Source organism: Sceloporus occidentalis, unplaced genomic scaffold, assembly GCF_023333645.1.
Source record: "Sceloporus occidentalis isolate IW3139 unplaced genomic scaffold, rSceOcc1.0.p SCAF_1, whole genome shotgun sequence".
Taxonomy (NCBI): domain Eukaryota; kingdom Metazoa; phylum Chordata; class Lepidosauria; order Squamata; family Phrynosomatidae; genus Sceloporus; species Sceloporus occidentalis.
In genome coordinates, this window is record NW_028316981.1 from 80,985,195 (window position 1) to 81,007,904 (window position 22,710).

Consider the following 22,710-nt stretch of genomic DNA (forward strand, 5'->3'; position numbering starts at 1 on the left):
ACCAAGGGGTTCTCATTTTCCCACGCGGACACTTGGAAGAATGGTAATTGTGTCTAGCCTTTCTCTGTTCACCAGGCTACAAAGGCTCACAAAGCTTCTGCTCTTAGTGTGTTTTCCTGAGGGTAAAGGAAGTCCAGAAAAGGCTAATAGAACAAAAATTTGCCACATATATAAATTGTTTCCCCAAAACTCTAATCCAGGCCAAAGACAGAAAGCATTTAGTTGCAACACTTTAATACTGACAGCAGATATAAAGAATATTTCGATTATAACCATCTCCAAACATCTGGTACCCCAAGAGATCTTGCGAATGGTATAGCTCCATGCTGGCTACTTCACACTACAAACTTGTTCTTCATGAGAGAACCACTCTTGGTAGCTGTGTCAGCATGGGCCTGATAACCAATCACCACTTTTGAAGATAAGCCCAGGCGCTCTTTGTATATACGCCTGGAAAAGAGAACATGTATGTACTATTTGTGAGTGGCAGGTTTTATCTCAGCTTGTTCCTTCTCTGTCTTGACCACTATATACTTAACCTCCCCTCCTAATGAAGACCTCATCATCAAAGCTTCAGGAAACCTCCACAAACCCATGCCATGTGTATCTGGCTCTGTTCATATATGAAGGCTTCAAACTCTTTAAAGAAACCCATGAAATTCCACTTGTTACATATTCTGGACCTAACTTATAGAAGGTTGGAATTAGATCTCCTACAAATTTTTCAACATCTCACAACAAAAAACATGGTCAGGTACCCAATATGAATGACTCCATCCCGGTTCTCTGCCTCCCGGGTCCAGATAGCAATTTTGTCCCCTTTGGCACGTATGTTGATGACTGCTCCACAGACATCGTCACTATAGTCACTGAACATTTCTCCAATCAGGCACAGCAGCTAAAAAAAAGTGACAAGAAAAAAGTTGTGAAGTTTATATAGAAACATATGTCAGTAATTGCATGATGTACTATAGCTATGTAAAGTCCTCCTTATCTACAATAATGATCTACACTACATGAATAAGGACCTGAATGAGTATCTTAACTCAAGTCCACCAATTACCAGAGGAGGAAGGGAGATAATAATAATAATTAATAATTTGTTTTATTTATATACCGCTATTCCAAAGATCATAGCGGTGAACAGCAAGTAAGCTAATTAGCAAGTAAGCTAATTTGCCCCCAACAGTCTGGGTACTCATTTTAGCGACCTCGGAAGGATGCAAGCCTGAGTCAAGCTTGGGCCCTTTTGCTGGGAGAAATAATGACCAATTAACCCACATTACATTTCCAGAACTTGGAAAAAATTATGTTGTTGGCTAGACTAGCCAAATAGAGGGATCCTGGGAGCAGTAATTTTAAAAAAAAAAATTTGTCCATTGTGAAGTCAAAGGCTTTCATGGCCAGCATCCATAGTTTTTGTGGGTTTTTTGGGCTATGTGGCTGTGTTCTAGAAGAGTTTTTTTTCCTGACATTTCACCAGCACCTGTGGCTGGCATCTTCAGAGAATGCTGGCATGTAAGTGAGTGGGGTATATATACATGGTGTGACCTATGGTTGGAAGGAAGTGATTATTTGTCTATTTAATTAGTGATCTGTTGTCTCTTGGGAAATCCCCTGACCCTTCTGATGTCTTAGCTGGATGGGAAGAGAAAAGGGCTACCAAACCCAGAAAAACTGTGAGGAGTGAAGACAAACAAACCACCCAAAGGGAAGGTATTTTTACCATGCATCAAAGGAGTCACAGACAGAATAGAGAAACTGGTGAGAAAACGCAATCTACAAACAACCTACAAACTGACCAAGAAAATCCAGCAAATGCTGCACTCAGCGAAGGGGAGACCATCTCATGGATGCAGGAGTTTACTGCATAACATGCAGCTGTGGACAAGTCTGCATAGGGATCACTAAATGCAGTGTTCAAAAACAAATCAAGGAACATGAGAGACACTGCAGACTGGGCCAGCCAGAAACATAAGCAGTAGCAGAACATGTTGTAAACCATCCTGGGCATAAAATGCTATTTTAAAACAGTGAAATTCTGGACATGACAACAATTATTTGATCAAGATGCACAGGGAAGCCACTGAAATCCACAAACACCTGGACAACTCAACAAGAAAGAAGAAACCCTTAAAGTAAACAAGGTGTGGCTACCAGCCCTCAAAAACACCAAAATCAAAAACTCAAAACTTGCAAATAAATACCACTCAGTGTCAAGGGATTCCCAGCAGACAATGGATCACTAATTAAATAGACACCCTGAGGCCTTGCCATTCAATACAGACCAACACAGACATCAACATGTCAACCACTTCCTTCCAACCAAAGGCATGGTTGGCATGGAAGTCTATATATACCCCACTCACTTCCATGCCAGCATTATCTGCAGATGCCAGACACAGATGTTGGTGAAACATCAGGAAAAAACTCTTCTAGAACATGGCCACATAGTCTGAAAAACCCACAAAAAACTACAATTTTGCCCATGTCTGGATGTTTCCTCCTCTCTCTACCTCATGCCATCATGTCATTCTCAATAAGCTATCATGGCCTCAGTTGCTGAAGAGGAGGACAACTTGGAGAAAATAAAATAAATCTCAGGCCCAGGACGGACACTACACTGAAATCTAGGAAAATACCACATTTTAGAATGAAGAAAGGCACAAGTGCATAACAGCAATCTGGTTACTTACAGTCTCCAACCAGAATCGGTCAAGTTCTGTATGCCGTTGCTGCTTGGCCAGTGTGATGAGCCAACGACCACCATGCTTATTCCAGTTATCTTCCCACATCGGTTCAATGCCATCCTGCTCAGAAAAAGTCAAAGAGACAAGAATTGCTTGTCACTTCATTACATGTAAGTTACTCATTTTCTTCTATGACATGATGTTATAGATCATTCTTATTCTTTCGAGCCAGCTTCCCTGCAAGCTGTGGGGCTTGGAGCATATGGGAAAATGCAGACAATGAGCGATTTTTTTCACTACAGGCTGAGTAAATCTTTGTTGCTCACCTTCCCACAGGAGACTTACATTGTGCGCAAATAAATAGAAATTGTGTGATAAAGTGCATGCCAAAATTACTGTGGCAATTTTAACATTAGTACGATCCATCTACCTTCAAGAGGCAGCATTAGAAAAAAAACATCAGTAATGTGTTAAAAGTGGGACAGGTCTTACCTTGAAAAGGGAGTAGTCACAGCCAGATGTCAATTTGCTGGCCAACTGGATATGGCTGTACAGCCTGCCACCTCAATGAAAGGAGACAGATATATCAGGACTTAAACTGAGCAAATAGCCTATGGTTCCCAACAGAAATTTAGGGTATTACACAGAAATATACAGTCAGCCCTTCTTATACACAGATTTGTTATACACGGATTCAAGCATACACGGTTTGAAAATGTTCCAAAAAAGTATAAATTTCAATGATCAAACCTTGATTTTCCATTTTTTATAAGGGACACCATTTTGCTCTGCCATTATATTTAATGGGACTTGAGCATACACGGATTTTGTTATACACGGGGGATCTTGGAACCAAACCCCAGCGTATAACAAGGGTCCACTGTACTCAAAGCAAATGACCTTCCCTGGAAAACATTGTTAGAACTATTTTGCACTAAATACAGACACCTTCCACTTGCTGCAAATATCTTAACCAATTATATGTTGAGCCAGCATGGCATAATGGTTTGCACATTGGACTATGACTCTGGAGTCTAGGGGTTGAATCCCTGCTTGGTCATGTAAACTCAGTGGTTTACCTTGGGCAAGTCACACTCTCTCAACCTTAGAGGCAAAGAAAAGTAAACCCCTTCTGAACACATCTTGCCAAGAAAAGCCTATGATAAGGCACCATATGTCAAAAACAACATGAAGGCATACAACAACAAGAGTATGTATTTACATGGTAAAGAAGTTTTATTTGGCATATGTATGTGCTAAAGCATGTGCGGTATAGTCTCTAATGGGAAACAGCTTTGGGTGATATTTTTCTCTCACAATTCCACCTAGTACATCATATCAAATTCCTTTCCCAAGCTTGTACATAAATGTTCTTGCTAGGACTTTAATGTTCTCTCCTGCCTTCTTCCCTCTACTCACCCTCTCACACACACTACACTTGGTAAGCAATTGGCATTGCTTCCCCCAATAATTGTGGTTTGGTGAGGGTGTTAATGAGAAAGACAATTAATGCCAAGCCAAAAAAACCCCCTTTGAAATCCAATATCTTATGACACTTTACTTATTGTGGTATTTTTGTGTTGCACTTTGGCTACATCATGAGAAGACGTGAATCATTAGAAAACACAATAATACTGGGAGAGGTAGAGGGTAGCAGAAACAGAGGAAGACCACATGTCAGATGAATAGAATCAATCAGGGAGGCCACAGGCCTGATTCTTCAGGATGTAAGCAGAGTAGTAGAGGATAGGGAGGCTTGGAGAGGTTCATCCACAGGATCACCATAAATCAAGGATTACTTAAGGACAGTTAACAAGAACAGAAAATTTCATCTTGGTGCTACAAGACTCTTCATTTTGCCACAAAAGAGTAACACCATTGTTCCTCAAGAAAATGTAGAGCCATTCTGTAAATGTACAAGCGTTTTTAAAGAGAGATGCAGAATGGAAGATTCTTTCCTGAATGCCATATAGGGGAGAAGTTTCTGAATTCTGTTACACAGCTGGAGTTCTAATGTATCCAAGGAATTTGCTTGCAAGTCTAACGTTATTCAAGTGCATCTTAGAGAAAAGCAGCAGCCTAGCCCTATATCAACAAAATACATTAATTTCAAATTGACCCCCTTAAATGCTCCCAATCAAGAAAGTCTGGCAAGATGATATTAGCAGCACTCTAATTGGAGTATTAGAAATTTCAAGAGAAGCAGTATCAGAATGTCATGCCCTTCCTGAGGCTAACACAGGCAGTCGTCTATCAGCCCTACTAAAAAGGGCTCAGTGGCAAAATGTTGTTCCTTTGACTGTTTCAGGGAGAATCAGAACTAGAATATACTCACGCCCAAAAGTCTTCTACAGTGTCAAACTTGGTGACAAGACGCAAGTTGTCCTGCCATGTTTTGCTCTTGTCATTTTTGAAGAACCATAGAGCCCACCTTCAGGGATGAACAGAAGAAAGAATTAAACCACCAGCTATGAAAACAAATCTCATATTAGGGAGATTGCCAGGGTGCAATGACATCCCAGTATATCATGCCACAGGTCTAACCATCACCATCTCTGGCTGAAAAGTGTTGCCCATGTCCATCCTAATCTAAATTGCATTAGACGCACTGTAATGAGAGGCACTAAAGAAGAAATGGGATACAGACTTCAACCAATACAGATTGAAGTCTTTTTCTGAAACAGCTAGAGAATAAAGGCACTTCCCCCCCTGCCCAGTTTCCACTCCTGACTGAAAAGATTGGGGAATAAAAGTGATATTCAAGAGATTCAAGAGATATTCCTCATTAAACACAAGACATTCTCAAAGCAGAAAATTAAGACTACCGTAGTTGTTCTTTGTAGGATTTGGTTACTCCTCTCAACCTCCACTACAGCAAGAAGTGGGAAGCAAGAGATGTTAAAGGATCCTTAACACAAAAATAAGAGTTTCCTTGTTTAATAGCAATGATCTCTCCAGAAAGAAGATTTCAAGTATTTCTTTAACCAAAACAGAGATTTGTGGCAGGGGGCAATAAATACAGTATCTCTTATACCACGGCACACTCATCTTGGCCATTTCTTGGATGCAGCTAACTGGATCTTTCAATAGGAAGTATGGCCGTTAAGAAAGGAAAGCCACGATATTGCACCACAAGGCCAATTTTACAGCAGAAATTATTAATGTGGCATTACTACCAGTCAATGTTGAGACCCCATTTTGCTGCTCAGCTAGTACCTGTTCTGCAGGGGGTGCTTGCTGATGTGTTCCACAACCACCTCTCCTTTTCTGGCCTTGTGCTTCTGCTGGTCTTCGTGTGTGCTTACCTGACAATTGAATGAACAGATCATACATTATGACAACAGGCATTAAAAATGCCTCTTGCAGGTTTGTCTCAGGCAAGAGATAACTGTGTAGGCTATAATTATCTAGGCAAAGAGCAAATAAAACCATCATTTTATGTATGAAAATCAGCACACATCTGATCAAGCAACATGAGTGGGGTTAATAGTTAAACGTTATAAATGAGGTAGAACACATGGGCTAGGAGATGCTGCAGCAGTTTGCTTTAGCCTGAGACTACTGGAAAGGGCAAGATTCTTCCACCTTCTCTCAGGTTTTCCCTACTGATTTAATTGAGCACATACTAATTGAGGACAAAGGGGGAAAGGGGGAGGTGGAGAAAGAAAACAGGCCATTTTAAAAGTAGCTGAAAAAATGGGAATACAAAGGATTCATTGGGACTGTCCCTGCCACATCAGTTGGAGAGTACGCAAAGCCAGATATCAGAGAGGATCAAACAAAGGGTTTTATGTATTTGCACTGCAGCAGTATGGCACTGCAGACAAACCAAGCACCAAGGAACTGCACACCCAATATCTGAGCTTGTGTTTTCGTTCTCACTCTCTAGGAAAATGTTTTCATCCAGAACATGTTGTTAAAACTAAACAGCCCATGTAGGCAGTCTATGCATCTGTCCCCTGGAACAGGAGAACCAAGTGCTCTCTCACAAAGCAGCTTTTCAAAAGTAAAAGGAGCTTTTCCCAGCTTTACTGTGTCCCTGAGCACTACCAGCTTGAAGTGCTCAGGGTCCAATTAAGAAGTTGACAACTTATGTGACAAGAGGGTCACCCACTCCATGGAACTGGCCGAGCCATAAACAGCTGGTGCCTTCAGCAGGCTCTAGGGGATAGGGGATAGCGTTAGTAAGGGCACTTGCCTGTTGAAGGGTCAGAAAGATCAAGCACTGACTGCCAAAACTACTTTCTATCTCTTACCACCAGTGCCAGCCCTGCCAATAGATAGAGTGAAAGGACTGCCTTAGGAAAAAGGTCAGCAAATTGTTGTTTTATTTTACTGTTTAAGATGGGATATAATGGCTTAAGGGGTTAGCTGTATACTGTGCTAAAACAACTTATACCTTTTATACCACAGAATTATAGCACTATAATTTCATTTTAATTGCCTTGGCTACATCCTATGGAATCCTGGGATTTGCAGTTTAGGGAGAGACATTTAGAATTCTTAGCCAGATAATTCCAGTGCCTTTGGCCAGACTTCAAGCACCAGGGTTCCACAGGATATTGTCTTGGCAGTTCAAGTAGAATAGTTGTGCGGTCATTGTGTAGTGTGAAAAAGCTAGATGGCTTGGGTTCTATGGACTTTAATTTGGAGGTGTCATTTGTCTTAGGCAACAAAATGTCTTTGATCAGCTCTGTTTGACACATGTTTAGTAAGAAATGTGGGGAAATAGGTAGCCCTGCCAGCCCCCCCAACCAGCCCCCAAATTAGAAATGCCCATCTTCCTCATTAAACAAAAAACCCAAAAATCCACACTTGTGGAAATTGGTTGAAAAGCCAAGGAGAATTACCAAATGACCATTAAGGAAAGTAAAATTGCTTAGCTTTTACACAGCTTGGTCTATTGGGTCAGGCCATCTTGGTGGTACCTAAACTACCTTCAAGCAACAGGATTTGCATATGTAAGCATACCTCAGATAACAAAGCTTCTGACAAAGAAGCTAATTTTTACAAAGTGTTTTTAGACCTACCAGCCCTCTGTCCCTCTTTGGCCTCTATCTAGCTGGAATAATGTTTGTGGCATTAACACTGGGAGGATGGTGTAGAAGAGCTGCTAATAGGTTGCAGCAGCATGTCTGGAGTAAACAATAATGCTTTTGCTTGGAAAGAGTGAGATTCTACTCCTGCCAATCCTACTGTAGCTGTGTGTGTCTGTCTACAACTGGCGAAGTAAACACCAGCTGTCTCCAGAATACTTTACTGAGCATGTTTGAAGAGCAAAACAGAAAAAAGGGGGAAGCAGGTAAGCTATCCCTCACCAGTATGTTAAGGAAACAGATCTAGAAGTTTGCCAACAAAATGGAATGATAAGAAAAGAGGAGGGTGGTAAACAAAAATAAAAAATCATAATTGGCCCTAGATGCATTTTGGAGGAAGCCCCCAAGAGGTCTCTAGAAATGTTTTTGTTTACTATGCAAGGTTTAGCTGACCTGGATATGTCATTTCAATGTGCATGTTGTTATTTATATTAAAAAATTGCTGAAACATATCAAGCTTTTGTGCACATGTAGAAACCCATACATATTCTTTTCATGCTATTTCTGTCTCTAGTACCAAATTAGTATTCAACAAGTAATGTCTAGGAACACATCTGCTTCATTAGCTGAAGTATACCTGTATAAGCAAAAAGTTGTAGACTGCTGGGGATAAGAGATGACAACATTGTACCAACATCTGTTTGGATACCTTTCAGGCAGTCCTACCACTATGGCTGAATGTTTGAGTCTTTGCACTTAACCCACCATATGTGAAACCTTCCCAGTCTTCTCTGCAAACAGTAAGTATGAGAGTTTTCCCCGATTCCCACCTCTGCTATATTTAAGGACGTCCTCCTGCTCCCCTTGTGTGGCATCAGCTATGGGGTTAGTATAAATGTCCTCAAGATTCCTATAAGGATTTATACTGCTTTTATCCCCAATAGGACACTACCCTTCCATCTTCAGTGCTGCCACCACAGACACCTTCCATGAGCACTCTTCTCAATCCCCAAGGTAAACTAATTCAAGTCAAATTCTGTCATTCACCAACTACCCCATGCAAAATCTAATCAGCATTCACTTCAACAGTTCATTATTCTTTCCCTCCCAAAAGCTACTTGCCTCATAATCACGTAATAAACCAATAAATGTTTTCATATACAGACCCATGACATCACAAAAATCAAGCCAAATCAAAAGCTAGGATTAGCTATTTTCACCTCCCACTATGGGGAGAAAGCATCTTTAACAGCTTTAAGAGAAGTCAAAATTAATGGTTAAATAATACTTTCCTACCACTAACATGCATACGGCTTCTCCAGTTAAATCTACTTCAGCCCCCTACTGTTGAAGAAATAGGGGCAGTTCCTGATGAAGTTTTGTGCAGTGAGCCCTTGATATTTACTGGGCTTTGGTCCCAGACCCCCCATGGATGCCAAAATTCATTGATACACAAGTCTCTTTAAATACAATGGATAATAAAATTATGTCCCTTGTATAAAATGGCAAATCAAGGTTTGTTTTTTTAGAATACACACACACACACACAATCAAACCATGGATGCTTGAATCCATGGATAAAGAGTCTATGGATAAGGAGAGCTGACTGTACTGCAAGCTATAAGTAGGCCTCCCAAGCATCTTATGTATAGAAGGCATCTCCCCCCATCTGCTGATCAATACACAGAACAACAAAAAACAATCCTCCCAAGTCCTGATAGTAAGCCTTCTAGAGATAATTATTTGAACAATTGAAACCTCTACCTGGTAACTTTTCCAGTATTCAGCCAAATACTATAAATTTGCTTAGTAACAAGTCCTCTTAAATTTAATAGAACTTATTTCCCAGGTGCACAGAACAGCAGCCTTGAGGGATAGATGATTTTGCAACAAGTCAAAAATGTTGAGAGTTCAAAGTACAATCATCCAGCCTAGTTTCCCCCGCTCCCTCAAGGCCAATAAGGCCTCTGAGTTGAATGAGGATTTTGAGATACAGAGCTATATTTGAAGGAGGCAGCAGCCCACAGTTGCAATTGATAGCCTGGGAGGCAGGGAAAGAAATCAGCAGAAAACTGTGCTACTTACCATCATAGCTGCTGCCATCTTCTAGAGCAGTAACAGATTCCACCTCTTCAAACCTTCTTTTTATCCTGAAGGTACCTTTGAGAACCGCCCTTAATCTAGAAAACTTTACTTTTTAAAGAAGCAGCTCCTTTCTTCAGTCCTTGAGATTTCATGGGGGATCACTGTATCCTTCAATGGGCTAGAAAAAATGTTTAGGCCAAAATGGGGTCCCACTGTCTCCACTGCTCTGATTGCTTGTTCTTTGTTTAGGGCCAGGCCCACTTTGTGCCACTTCTTATAAAGAGGTCATATTAATGGGATTAAGAGAACTAGATCTCATTTTTCCCCCATGTCAAAATTAAGGCTGCTACCACACTGCAGAATTACGACAGCTTGACACTGCTTTCACTGTCATGGCTCTTTCCTATGGAGTCCTAGGATTTATAATTTGTTGTGGCACCAGAGCACTGTGACAGAGAAGGTTAAATAGGAAATGAGAGCTGTGAGGTATTCCATTTCATGTCTATAACAAAGAACACTTGCCACTATGGATTGCATCCAAATGGATTTGGTCCTATTTTAAGTTTCCTTTCCAAGGGTAGGCAGCCTGTGGTTCTCCAGAGGGTTTTGGATGACTCTTCCCATATTCCCACACTTTTGGCTATAGGTTTATCACACAGGGGACAATTGGAACCATAAATGGTGATTTACCCAATTGCGCTAATAATTTCTTTGGATGTCGAGATGAAACATGATTAAAGTGCCATTATCCCATGAATAACCAGGCAAGAAACAGCAGCAAATAATTCAAGTTTTTCCCCATGAATGCCTTTTTGGTGTTTATTGCCTGATTATTCTCTGGTTATTCACGGGATAATGTCTCTTGTGTTAATCTCATTTTAATTGCATTATAATGTCAGTTGCGTGATTTTCATGGGTTAATCTCTGTTTAAACTCCACATTTTCCCTTGTGTGATAAACTCCTGACTAGGGCTGATGGGAGATGTAAACTAAAATAACATCTGGAAGCCATCGTATTTATATATTTACTTGTATGTTTATATTATTATTTATATATGTATATATTATAAATGTTTTCAAGGCAGCATATACAGTTCTCTTCTTCCTTACTTTATCTGCACAAGAACTCTCTCCGTTTGATCAGGCAAACAGAGGAGGACCAAGTACTCACTGTATTTCATGGCTCTGACAATGTAACCACTACACCACACTCTCAGGAGAGTTGTCCACTCCTGTTTTAGCTAAACAGGCTGTAGCATCATATCATCTGAGAAGATGCCAATTTGTACAGTAGGCATTCCATATTGTATTGTTGTCATCTCGAAGGTGGGGTTGGGTGGGGGATCCCTTGACAGGATGATTTCAGAGGATCTCATTCTCACCACTGCTCTGATGCCCACACTCTGTCTGGTCCCAGTCCACATCACTGCCCATAAAGAGGAAAGACAAATGGAGGTTACTCTTAGGGTCTCCCCAAAATAATCTGCTGCCTCAGGCAAAGAAAAACATCCTCTCCATACTGAAAACAGCTGGGCTGATTATAATGGGACAGAGATCTCCACTGCATCCGAAGACACTTGCAAGCTAACAGAATGCAACCTCATCATCACTCCCTTCCCTTGTCTTCTGCTGCCCAAGGCAGTGGTCTCACTCTGCTTAATGATAAAAGCAAGGTTGGATCAAGGTGGTTGGGGCCTCAGAAGACTTCAAATATTATGATCTTTTTTTTCCTGTGCATGCATGACCTACTCTAAGAATGGTGGCATGGAAATTGAATGAATGGATGAATGAGTAATCCAGTGATAAAATACAAAGTACAATAGAGAGCAGCACAAAAATCTTCATGTGTGAATCCATTTTCAGCCCTGCAGTGCCAGTGAGATTAACACCCTGGCTTCATCCATTTTACTTAGTTATTAGACAAATACAATATCAATGGTAACAGAAACACCAGGAGATTCAGGAAGTGAATGAGGAACAAGATGAAATCAACAACTTTTTCTTTCAGTGCTGGATCCACTAGCGACCCAGGAACAATTGCTTGAATTGATACCGAAACAATGATAATTTGACACTGGTTAGAATTCTCCTTCCATTTGCACAGTTAGAAAGAGTAATTGATCAGGAAGCTACAGAAAGGAAGGCTAAAACCAAAGAAGGGGATTGGCAGGTCAGCAGAGAACCTTCTGCTGGCATATGAGCATAATAGATAGCTGCCTGACAATGCTGAATCCAGGCCTCATGCTGCATTTTAGGAAGCTGTTGTATGGCAACTTCACTGTAATTTCTAGAAGGGCAGCCATGTTTCTTGCTGCAAAAATAGGTAACATAGCATTTTAGTATACATTTACCACAGCATATGCTGTCTTGGATTTATCTCTAGGCAGCAATCAAGATGGCCAGTGACATGACATTGGCAAGGCTTTGTAGGAGTTCGTCTCTAAAACTTTTGGAGGAACAAAAGCTCCCCAGCCTTAGTGAAGAAACTGTAGACACAAGGTTTCAGGTTGGAGAGAAATCTAAGAAAGAGAGATCGTGGATACTTTGTTAAAGCTTACAGGAAGAAATTACAGTGACTGTTTGCAAAATAGTCTTGAGGATAACAGTAACACTGTGAAGTAGAAGTAGGGTTGCCATAACCCGGCGGCCCCCGTGACAATCACGGTTTTGGGGGCCCCAATTTTTTGCGCGTCCTCCATTTTTATAAAAATGTGTCCTACATTTGAAAATGTTGCCCTACATTTGTCCCGGTTTGGAAGTCCTCACTTATGGCAACCCTAAGTAGAAGGCTTTTACAGCTGGCATCCATAGTTTTTTGTAGGTTTTTTGGGCTATGTGGCCACGTTCTAGAAGAATTTGTTCCTGATGTTTCACCTGCATCTGTGGCTGGCATCTTCAGAGAATGGTGGCATGGTGGTTAGACCGAAATCCTCCTCGTATATCCTCCCACCCAGAGGCCTTGCCATTCACCAACAGACCAACATAGGGATTAACATGTAAACCACTTCCTCTCAACTAAGGGTCAAACAGTATATATACACCATTCACTTCCATGGCACCATTCTCTGAAGATGCCAGCCACAGATGCAGGTGAAACATTAGGAATACATTCTTCTAGAACATGGCCACCTTGCTCGAAAAACCCACAAAAAACAACAGTAACATTATTTCAGACAACCCATTACCACTACACAACTATAGCACTATGAATCCTTTTTAACCATCATGGCATTATCCTATGAAATCCTGAATTTAGTGTCTGGTGAGGCACTGCAGCTCTAAATGCCACTCTGCAAACTCCAAACCCCAGGTGTTTGTGTCTAATGAATTAAAACAAATGTGACAGAACATAGCACTTGGCTGTAGCCCAGTGGAAGAGAATGTGTGGCCCTTCAAGATGTTGTTTAACTACAACTCCAAACACACCAACTGGTAAGGAACGTGCTAACTTGGGAGATTATAATCCACAGTTTTTAAACTGCAATTAGATTTGGGAAATAGTGCCTTTTGGTGATACTTATTGCATGACATCTCCTCCAACCTGTAGCTACTGTGTTTCTGGAGCATGATTAGGGCATCCCATTTCACTGATAGAGGAAACCTGTTAATAAGTTCCCAGTCACACTGCGGTCCCTTTAGACTTAGGTGCAAAATGTTAATGCCACAGTGGTTCCAATAGTGGCAGTCACATGGTAGCAGTGTCTCCTCATCTCCCCCTGCCCCCTCCCCTCACTATTCCCAAGCAGGTTATTTTTTTAATTTCTATTTCTATTTTTTTCCCCTTTCCCCCTCTTAAATTGTATTAGCATAGCTCTGGGACTGCATTAAAAATAAAAATAAAAAACCCCTGAAAGGCATGCTGAGTAGGGCATAGGGCAGGGAAGCAGAGTTAAGGGGGAGTTTGGAAGTGAGCAATTGCAGAAACAGCCCCAGCCATGCTATTGCTGAGATGTGCGATAACAGCTGCTCTCAAACAGGTATGTTTTTGTTGTTATTAACTAAGCAACAAGAATGTGGCAAGAATGGGGCTCAATCCAGCAACATCTGAATGGCCACTTGTTTCTTAACCCTGAAGAAGAACCTTTACCTCAGTGGCTCCTAAACTATGGAACTACCTCCCAGAAGAGATCCATCTTATTGCCTCCTTGAAGGGTTTCAAGAGGGCAGTTAAGATGGATCTCTTCCGGCAAGCCTATCCACCCAATCTTCTGTAACAACATCATTCACTCTTCTATCCAGGATCAGAACATTTTATCTTATAAAAGTTGACTGCACTGTTTTTAACTGTTTTAATGTTTGAAATTATATGTTTTATTCTTGTATTTTATTGTTACTGTTGGGTTGTAATCCCACCTCGATCCATCTGGGAGAGGTGGGAAAATACAAATAAATTTTATTATTATTGTTATTATATAAAGAGTGCTTTTTAAAATGTGATTGGGGAAAGCTAGAAGTTTGCATATAAGCCTGTATATATGTATAAGAGCCAGTGTGATGTAGTGCTCTGAGTGTTGTAATATGACTCTAGAGATCAGGGTTCAGTTCCAAGTTCGGCCATAGAAACTCACTGAGTGACCTTGGGCAAGTCACACTCTCTCAGCCTCACAGGATGCCAATGGCAACCCCCCTCTGAAGAAACTTACCAAGAAACCCTCAAGAAAGCTGCCATAAGTAAAAAAATATTTGGAGGCACACAACAACAACAGCAACAACAATAATATATGTATAGTATAGTAGATTTCTAACTGAAGGTTGTGCTACCATTTTGCAGTGGACATTCAACAAAGAGATTTTAATTTAATAATTCATCAAGCTAGTCCTGTATTAAAAGTTATTGCCAAATAGGAGATATAAAAGTATATATCTCACTCTGTGTGTGTGTGTGTGTGTGTTAAATTAGATTCTGGAAAATAAAATTTGGTGCTTCAGACTGGTTTGACACCTTTTCAATCCTGTGGCAGGGCTTCCAGGCTATTAATAAGCAACAATTCATCTGCAAAAGGTTTTCCCCATCATTTCCCCCATCTCTCTACACTATGAATAAATGAATGAGACTTTATTTATATACCGCCGTTCCTTTGATCACGGCGGTTTACAACATAGTAAAATACAAATTGTAATAACAACAATCCCCCCATATTAAAACAGTACAATACATCATTAAAAACCATCATTCAATCATAATAATTAAAACCAGTAAAAAAAACCCAGTAAACATTCAATAAGAATATTCACAAAACACAGAAGAAGTTAACAATTAGGACATGTGGGGGAAAGCTTGGCGGAAGAAATAAGTCTTAAGATTTTTCTTGAAAGACTCAAGGGAGGGGGCCGAGCGGAGATCATCAGAAAGAGAATTCCAAGTCCGGGGGGCCAAAACAGAAAAGGCCCTATGCGCGGACACTGTGTATCTAACCTTAGGAACTCTCAGAAGTTGTCTCCCTCCTGACCTGAGAATGCGGGGCGGATTATATGGGGAGAGGCGGTCCTCCAAGTACTCTGGGCCCAAGCCATTTAGGGCTTTATAGGTAACAACCAACACCTTGTATTGTGCCCGGAAGCGGATAGGCAGCCAATGCAGATCTTTCAATATAGGTGTTATATGGCTGGCCCTGGAGCTACCAGTGACCAGCCTTGCTGCCATATTCTGAACCAATTGTAGCTTCCGAGTATGGTACAAGGGTTGCCCATGTAGAGCGCATTACAGAAATCAAGTCGAGAGGTTACCAGTGCATATACCACTGTTTCAAGGTCCCCCCGGCTCAGGTAGGGTCACAGCTGGCGTATCAGCCGAAGCTGATAACAGGCGCTTCTAACTGTCGCATCCACCTGAGAAGTCAGGTGAAGCGAGGAGTCCAGAAGCACCCCCAGACTGCGAACTGTGTCCTTCACAGGGAGCGTGACCCCGTTCAGGACAGGTGGACAAACTTCCTTCCCGGGACCGGGGGAGCCTATCACAAGTACTTCCGTTTTCTCTGGATTCAGGCTGAGTCTGTTTTTCCTCATCCAGCCCATTACTGACTCCAGACAGGCATTGAGCGAAGAGATGCCGTCCTTAGACACTGCATCAGTTGGAGACACAGAGAAGACTATTTGGGTGTCATCGCGCCCCATGCCTCCGGATGATCTCTCCCAGCGGCTTCATGTAAATGTTAAATAGCATGGGGGACAAAATCGCTCCCTGAGGGACCCCAGATGTAAGGGCCCCTCTTATTGGAGCGACAGTCCCCCAGCTCCACCATCTGGAATCTGCCCGAGAGGTAGGAACGGAACCACTAAAATTGCTTCATTCAGTTTCTGCATGACATGGAGCTGTTTAAAAAACAAACAGAATCCATACCAGAGAAGGAAGTTGCAACCCTGCTTTTGAAAATATATGCAGTCATCAGATTCCAGATAGTCCAAACTATTTATTGCTGAATTCAGGACGTGATCATAATAGTCTCACAAAATAGAAGGATGTCTTGTCACTCCTTGTCACAGCCAGAAAACAGTTTGTAGTATATATACACATACAATCAGTTAAAATTCCATGAGTTAAGCAAAGAGGATGCATGAGGAAGCTCTGTCACCAAATAAATAAACTATTAGCCCAGTTCAGACATTCAACAAAGTGTGTAGGTTAGGAGCAGGAGCTGTGCAGCCCATAGGTCATGTGTGGCCCATGGGGCCTTTTTTGTGCAGCTCCTCTGGAAATCCACCATTGTAAACAAACAAAAAATCAAACAAAACAACAAATAATGGTTGTTCCAGCTCAGATATCAGAAGGGCTGCCAAGCCCAGAAAAACCTGGAGGAGTAAAGTCAAGCAACCACCTAAAGGGAAGGTGTTCTTACCATACATCAAAGCAGTCACAGACAGAATAGGGAAACCGATGAAGAAACACAACGTCCAAATGGTTTACAAACCAACCAATAAAATCCATCAAATGCTACACTCAGTGAAGGACAAGAGAGACCTTCTCACAGCTTCAGGAGTTTACCGAATACCATGCAGCTGTGGACAAGTCTACATAGGGACCGCCAAACGCAGTGTGCAAACACAAATCGAGGAACACAAGAGACACTGCAGACTGAGTCAGCCGGAAAAATCAGCAGCAGCAGAACATGTTATAAACCAGGGGTAGGCAACCTGCGGCCCGCGGGCCGGATGCGGCCCGGCAAGGCCTTGGGACCGGCCCCAGCCCGGTCCTGCCGCCGATTGCCACCGGGGCCTTTGGCCTCTCGTGCACAGGGGCAATTGTCTATAGAAGCCTCAGAAACATGCATTTATATTAACATTTTTTAAAAAATCAGCAAATTTTTTCACGTGTCCTGCACTTTTTTAAAAAAAGTGTCCACCATTTGAAAATTTTGTCCCACATTTGTCCCAGTTTATTTATTTATTTAATTTTTTAAAAAAAATTATTTAATTATTTATTTTTTTTGGCTTCAGCCCCCCAGTTGTCTGAGGGACAGCAACCTGGCCCCCGGCTCAAAAAGGTTGCCTACCCCTGTTATAAACCATCCTGGGCATAAAATACTGTTTGATAACACTGAAATTCTGGATATGCCAACAACTATCAGGTCAGAATGCACAGGGAAGCCATTGAAATCCATAAACATCTGGATAATTTCAACTGGAAAAAAGAAACCCTTAAAGTGAACAAAGGTGGGTTCCACACCGCCAAAAAGTACGTGCTCAGCACGTACTAGGGTTAGGAAGGGGCATCCTTTCCGGACGCCCCTAATCCTAGTACATGCCAAGCACGTACAAAATGGCGGCACCCATTCTACATGGGCGCTGCCATTTTGACGTAGCGGACGTAGCCAATGGCGCTTTGCAGCATCATAATGGCGCCGCAAAAAGAAGCTGCTTTTTGCGGCTTCTTTTTGCTGCACAGAGGAGCTGCACGGTTTGTCCGCTGCGGTTCCTTCACGCAGCAAACACTGGCGCCGGCAGACCGCTCTTTTGGGTGGTCTGTAAAGGGCCAAAGTTTGGCTACCAGTCTTGAAGAATAGCAAAATGAGGACTTGGCAAATGCAAATGAGAAACCACCCAGGGTCAAGGGCTTTCCCAACAGATAATGATCACCAATTAGCACACACTAATCCTCTTTGCATATCCTCCCACCCTGGAGCCCTGCCATCAACAACAGAACAATACACAGATTAACATGGAATTCCTCCAGACCCAGGGTCACACAGTATATATATATATCTCCAGCTCTCTTCTAGGCCAACATTCTCTGAAGATGCCAGCCACAGATGCTGGTGAAACATCGGGAATAAACGTCAGGAATAAACTCTTTTAGAACAGGGCCACATAGCCTGAAAAACCCACAAAAACTAAACAAAAAATCAGCCAAAATTGGTGATCACATCTGCATTCTGGCGATGCAGTTCAAACATGCTCTTCTACACCTTGTTTAGTCTTCATATTTACAAAACTTTTAATCACTTCTGGTTTCATCAAAATTTGTGGGTGCAGCATGTGGAGGTCTAGGGAAGTACAGATGCCCATCTACTACACAAGCAAACACACAACACAACACAACCCATGCTGTGCCATGTAACAGCACTTTTGACATTGCTTGCATCCCAGGAGCCCTCCTGATGAATACAGATACTGACAGAGAGGAGGCCTCTGTGTGTAATGTTGTACATATGGTGTTTTGTTCAAGCCTGAGCTCCTGTAACACAATCACTGTAAAGGGCTTAGGAAAGGAGTCTGCAGCCTGGATCCTAAGATACAGTAGCTATCTCTGGCTCACATGCTGGAGATTCCCCCACAGATCCTCTTATCACTGCATCATACTGTCTTTCCAGCCCCCAAATTTTATCTTTATCTTTATTTATTTAGCCTCCATTCTTTAGCTGCTATTATTTGTCAACATGTCTGCTTCACTTTATGGTGACTCCATGAATAAACAACTCTAAGAGCTCCAGCCATCCACAACTCACCTCTGGTTTTGCAAGTTCAGGCCTTGTGGCTTGTTCGCTTGCTTTAATATACATAGCTATGATCCTGTCTTTTCCTTTTCTTATAGCATTATTGTAATTAGCATCCTATTGCTAATAAGTCATGTCATCTCATGATAATATAAAAAGTACAATAGTTTAGTCATTTTGGTCTCTAGACAGAGTACTGGCTAGATCTCCCTAGGGCAGTCTATTGCATGGTACATACTGCCAACAAGCGCTGTATCAGCGCAGATTCTAGGGTTAGGGACTGCACAGCAACTGCTCAGTCGCTAAGCCTAGTACGTGTGGGCAGCATAACAATGGTGGCATCCTGTGTACATGGGCACTGCCATTGTTACGTAAGTGCCGCACGGCATCTGCACATTGAAGTGCGGCGCTTACGTAACAAGTGTGACAGTGGCACACTTGTTACGCCACCCCTGTGGCTTAAAAAGAACCCATTTTTTCTGTGTTCTTTTTCCTCCGGAGGAAATTAGGCCGTCAGCAGGCTGCCCTTTTTGGGCAGTCTGTCCTGCGCCTATGGTACCTTTGCTGTTCAGCTTTTACAAACATACTGATACACTGAAACCAGAAATATGGCATGCATGATTCTGACTAGTATTCACTTATATAATGCTCTCTGGAGGGTGGGAGACAATTTTGCCACATTTGTGTTCTCCTCAGGCCATTTTAGCCCAGAAAACAGCGGTGTCACTAGGAAGGGTGTAGTGGTGTGATCCACATCAGGTGACACCATATGCTTCTTGCATGTACCATTCCCCTCATGAGCTCCAACGCCTTGCACTGTCCTCATGCTCCACCATGCACTCTCCCACCCCCCACACCACACCATCCAGTCAGGGCAGCATGGGAAGAGGGAGCATGCACCACCACAGGAAGCCCTGCCCCCCCCCCCACTGGCTGACACCCACTGCAGGGATGCCACTGGCAGTGAGGGGAGAGTGCCCAGAGCACCCTGCCTTCTAGACATGCCCCACTGTCAACTGTTCCTTTCTCTTCATATCAAAATTTTTCACTTCTTCCTCCACAATGTACATCGAGGTCCCTAAGGTTTATCCCTCAGCATCCACTGCAACAAGAACAACACTGACAAGAAAGCTTACACTTTTTAAGATCATGAGCTCCTTTGGCCAAGGATTCTTCATATGATGGTATGTACCAGGATAACATTCTCTAAATAAATTATAAACCTTGGGGCAACACAAACTTTGATCTGGCCACTCCTGAGTTCTGCAACATGACCCAGTCATTTGTTGCCTGCCAGTCATGTGTTGATCCCATACCCTCTTCACTGGCTGCACTGCTTCTTTCCATCTTGCCTCCCTTTCTGCTTCCCTCACTTGTTTTATAACTAACTGCAGAGCCCTGGCACCCTATTTCCCTGCCCAGGGTCAGGGCAGTATGTGTTTGTGAGGGGGAATATGCTACTGACTCCCTTGTTTTTCCCTCCTTGCTTGACTAGGGCTTATTGGCCAATGGGTGATGGAAAACGATCATCAATCCCAAAAAGAACACCGGTAGCATGGGATAGTGTTTACTGCATGCCATATGGGATCAGGGTGGTGGTGTGTGGATCCTAAAAGTCAAAGGCACTCAGCACACTTCTGCACAGGATTGCCAACCACTTACTCCAGCAGGGCTCCTGTGCCTTTGGAAATTGCTGGGAAGAGAGAAGGTGAACAGATGTGATTTCAATCTTAGTAGTGTCTGCCTCTCAGTCTGTCATGGGGTGTTTCAGGGTGCAGAAGCCTTCTTGACAGGAGTAGGTTAATAAACCTGCAGGGAAGTATCCTTATCTAGATTCCTGAGAAAGAAACACCTGTTAGAGTTCTAGGCAGAGGAGTATTAGCAATGCACTTGAGTCACTAGAAATGTTGTTGAGACAGGCATCTTGTTCAAAGTGCTCTCATTGTGTGCAGGTTACACATTCACATTGTTTACCTTTGTGCAGCCCTAACAATATGCAGCGTGGGGCCAAATAAGTTTAACCACATGCTCTGTTTCTTATTATCTGAAAAATATATGAAAAATGCATTTTTATTGTCTGGATTTTATCTACTAGCGCAGATGTGCTGAATGCTGTGTGACACCATCTCCTATCTTCTGTTGTGTCAAGGTGGTCTCCTTGATGTGGTGGTGGGTTTGTAATCCCCCCTTCCATACAAATCAGTGGGAGAAATATTCCCTGCCCCTAGTGTAGGGTTGGAGCAAAACAGCATACTCACTAGCGGCATGGCCATGGGCTGAAGACATACAACATGCAGTTGGTGAAAGTACATGGCTAAGCCGTTTTAACCATTCCAGTAAAGGGTCAAAGTTGTCCCACCAATGTGGCTGTTATGGTGGTAGCATATTTGACATTCCATCAACCAGTGGTGTCACAAGCTAGGGCAGGGGTAGGCAACCTTTTTGACCCGGGGGCCGGGTTGCTGTCCCTCAGACAACTGGGGGGCCGAAGCCAATAAATAAATAATTAAATAATTTTTAAAAATTATATAAATAAATAAACCGGGACAAATGTAGGACAAAATTTTCAAATGGAGGACACTTTTTAAAAAAAGAAATGGAGGACACGCTGAAAAATTTGCTGATTTTTAAAAAAATGTTAATATAAATGCATGTTTCTGAGGCTTCTATAGACAATTGCCCCCTCTTGCCCCCCTTGCCCGCTACTTGCCCCCGCTTGCTCCCCCTTGACCCCCTTGCCCGCCTCCTCCTGATACGCCAAAGGCCTCGGCGGCAATCAGCAGCAGGACCAGGCTGGGGCCGGTCCCAAGGCCTCACCGGGCCGGATCCGGACCACGGGCCGTAGGTTGCCTACCCCTGAGCTAGGGTATCACCTGGTGCAGAAAGAATCACCTGGGAAGGGTGTGTGTTCACCCCTCCTGCTCCTGCTTCCAGGCTTCCTCCCCAAGCAGCCCAGCAATGGAGCAGCCAGGAAGGCTCTGTGCTCACCCCCTCCTGCACCCAAAGGGCAGGAGGGCCCAACCAGATGTCACCCCTCCTCTGGGGTGTCACTCAGTGTGGCCCACACCTTCTGCACCCCACCAATGACACTACTGCATCAACATAGCAAAACTTCTGCCAAACTGTCTCAATCTTCTGTACTGTAAAGGAGCCCTTTCGTGGCGCAGTGGTTAAATGCTGGTACTGCAGCCACAACATTGTAAGTTTCATCCTAGACAAGAGCTCCAGGGTCCACTCAGCCTTCTGTATATATCACTGAATGTGATTGTTAATGGTTGTGACATAAACAACTAGCAAAATTAAAAGTATACCTTCGAATTACAATATCATACACATAACCTAAATGTATTTACATATACATAGTGAAAGTTTGGTTAAAATGTAATAGATTTAAAGAATTTTTAAAAGAATATTTTTTTCAATTTTTTTAAAAAATTACATCATTTAAAATTTTGAATTTTGAAATTTTAATTTTAAAAAATTATGAGGCCCTTCCTTTCTTCTCCCACTGAGCTTTATTTCACTCCCACCATCTCTTAAAGCATTTTAAAGAGATACAGGAAAATACCACAATGTTTCTGCCAAAATACAACAACAGTAGTGTCACCACCCTCCTTAGGGTGTCACCCCCTGCATCCCCCTAATGACACTACTGGGGGAAATTGGCTTACACATTGTAAACCGCTTAGGGAGTGCTAGTTCACTGATAAGCAGTATACAAATGTACTTGCTATTGTTATTGCTATTGCTATGTGACTGTACTCTAAATAAAAATATAACACTACTCATAGGATTGCCAGACTGAAAATTGTAGATGACTACTGCACCTTCAAATGTGTAGAAGTGGGAATTTCAGCAGATGTTGCTTGTTACTTGATTATCTGACAACCAATATCTATGAAATTCCCTCTCCTACACAACCATTAAAGGTAGGGGAGCCCTCTCCAATTTTCAGTCCACAAGCCCTAC

The 22,710-nt window shown here is 42.4% G+C and overlaps 1 protein-coding gene across 1 annotated transcript; it reads right to left on the reverse strand.

Annotated features, from left to right (window-relative positions):
* Positions 1 to 278: 278 nt before the first annotated feature.
* On the reverse strand, positions 279 to 21,008 carry LOC149321710 (eukaryotic translation initiation factor 4E-1A-like). The gene is made up of 8 exons (XM_089516177.1): positions 21,000 to 21,008; positions 20,404 to 20,493; positions 5,907 to 5,995; positions 5,026 to 5,121; positions 3,183 to 3,246; positions 2,697 to 2,810; positions 759 to 898; positions 279 to 450 (listed from the first exon to the last, which is right to left on the reverse strand). Exons 1-8 carry the CDS (start codon positions 21,006 to 21,008, stop codon positions 336 to 338), a joined length of 717 nt encoding a protein of 238 aa, XP_089372303.1. The 3' UTR covers positions 279 to 335.
* Positions 21,009 to 22,710: the final 1,702 nt, after the last annotated feature.

Bases quoted from the DNA above. Each gene is read 5' to 3' on its own strand.
- LOC149321710 (XM_089516177.1), bottom strand. The intron at 899-2,696 runs GTAAGTAACCAG...ACTTTTTTTTAG, and splicing joins ACCGATTCTGGTTGGAGACT to CTGCTGTGCCTGATTGGAGA. The intron at 451-758 runs GTACCTGACCAT...TCTCTTTTCCAG, and splicing joins GATGGAGTCATTCATATTGG to GCGTATATACAAAGAGCGCC.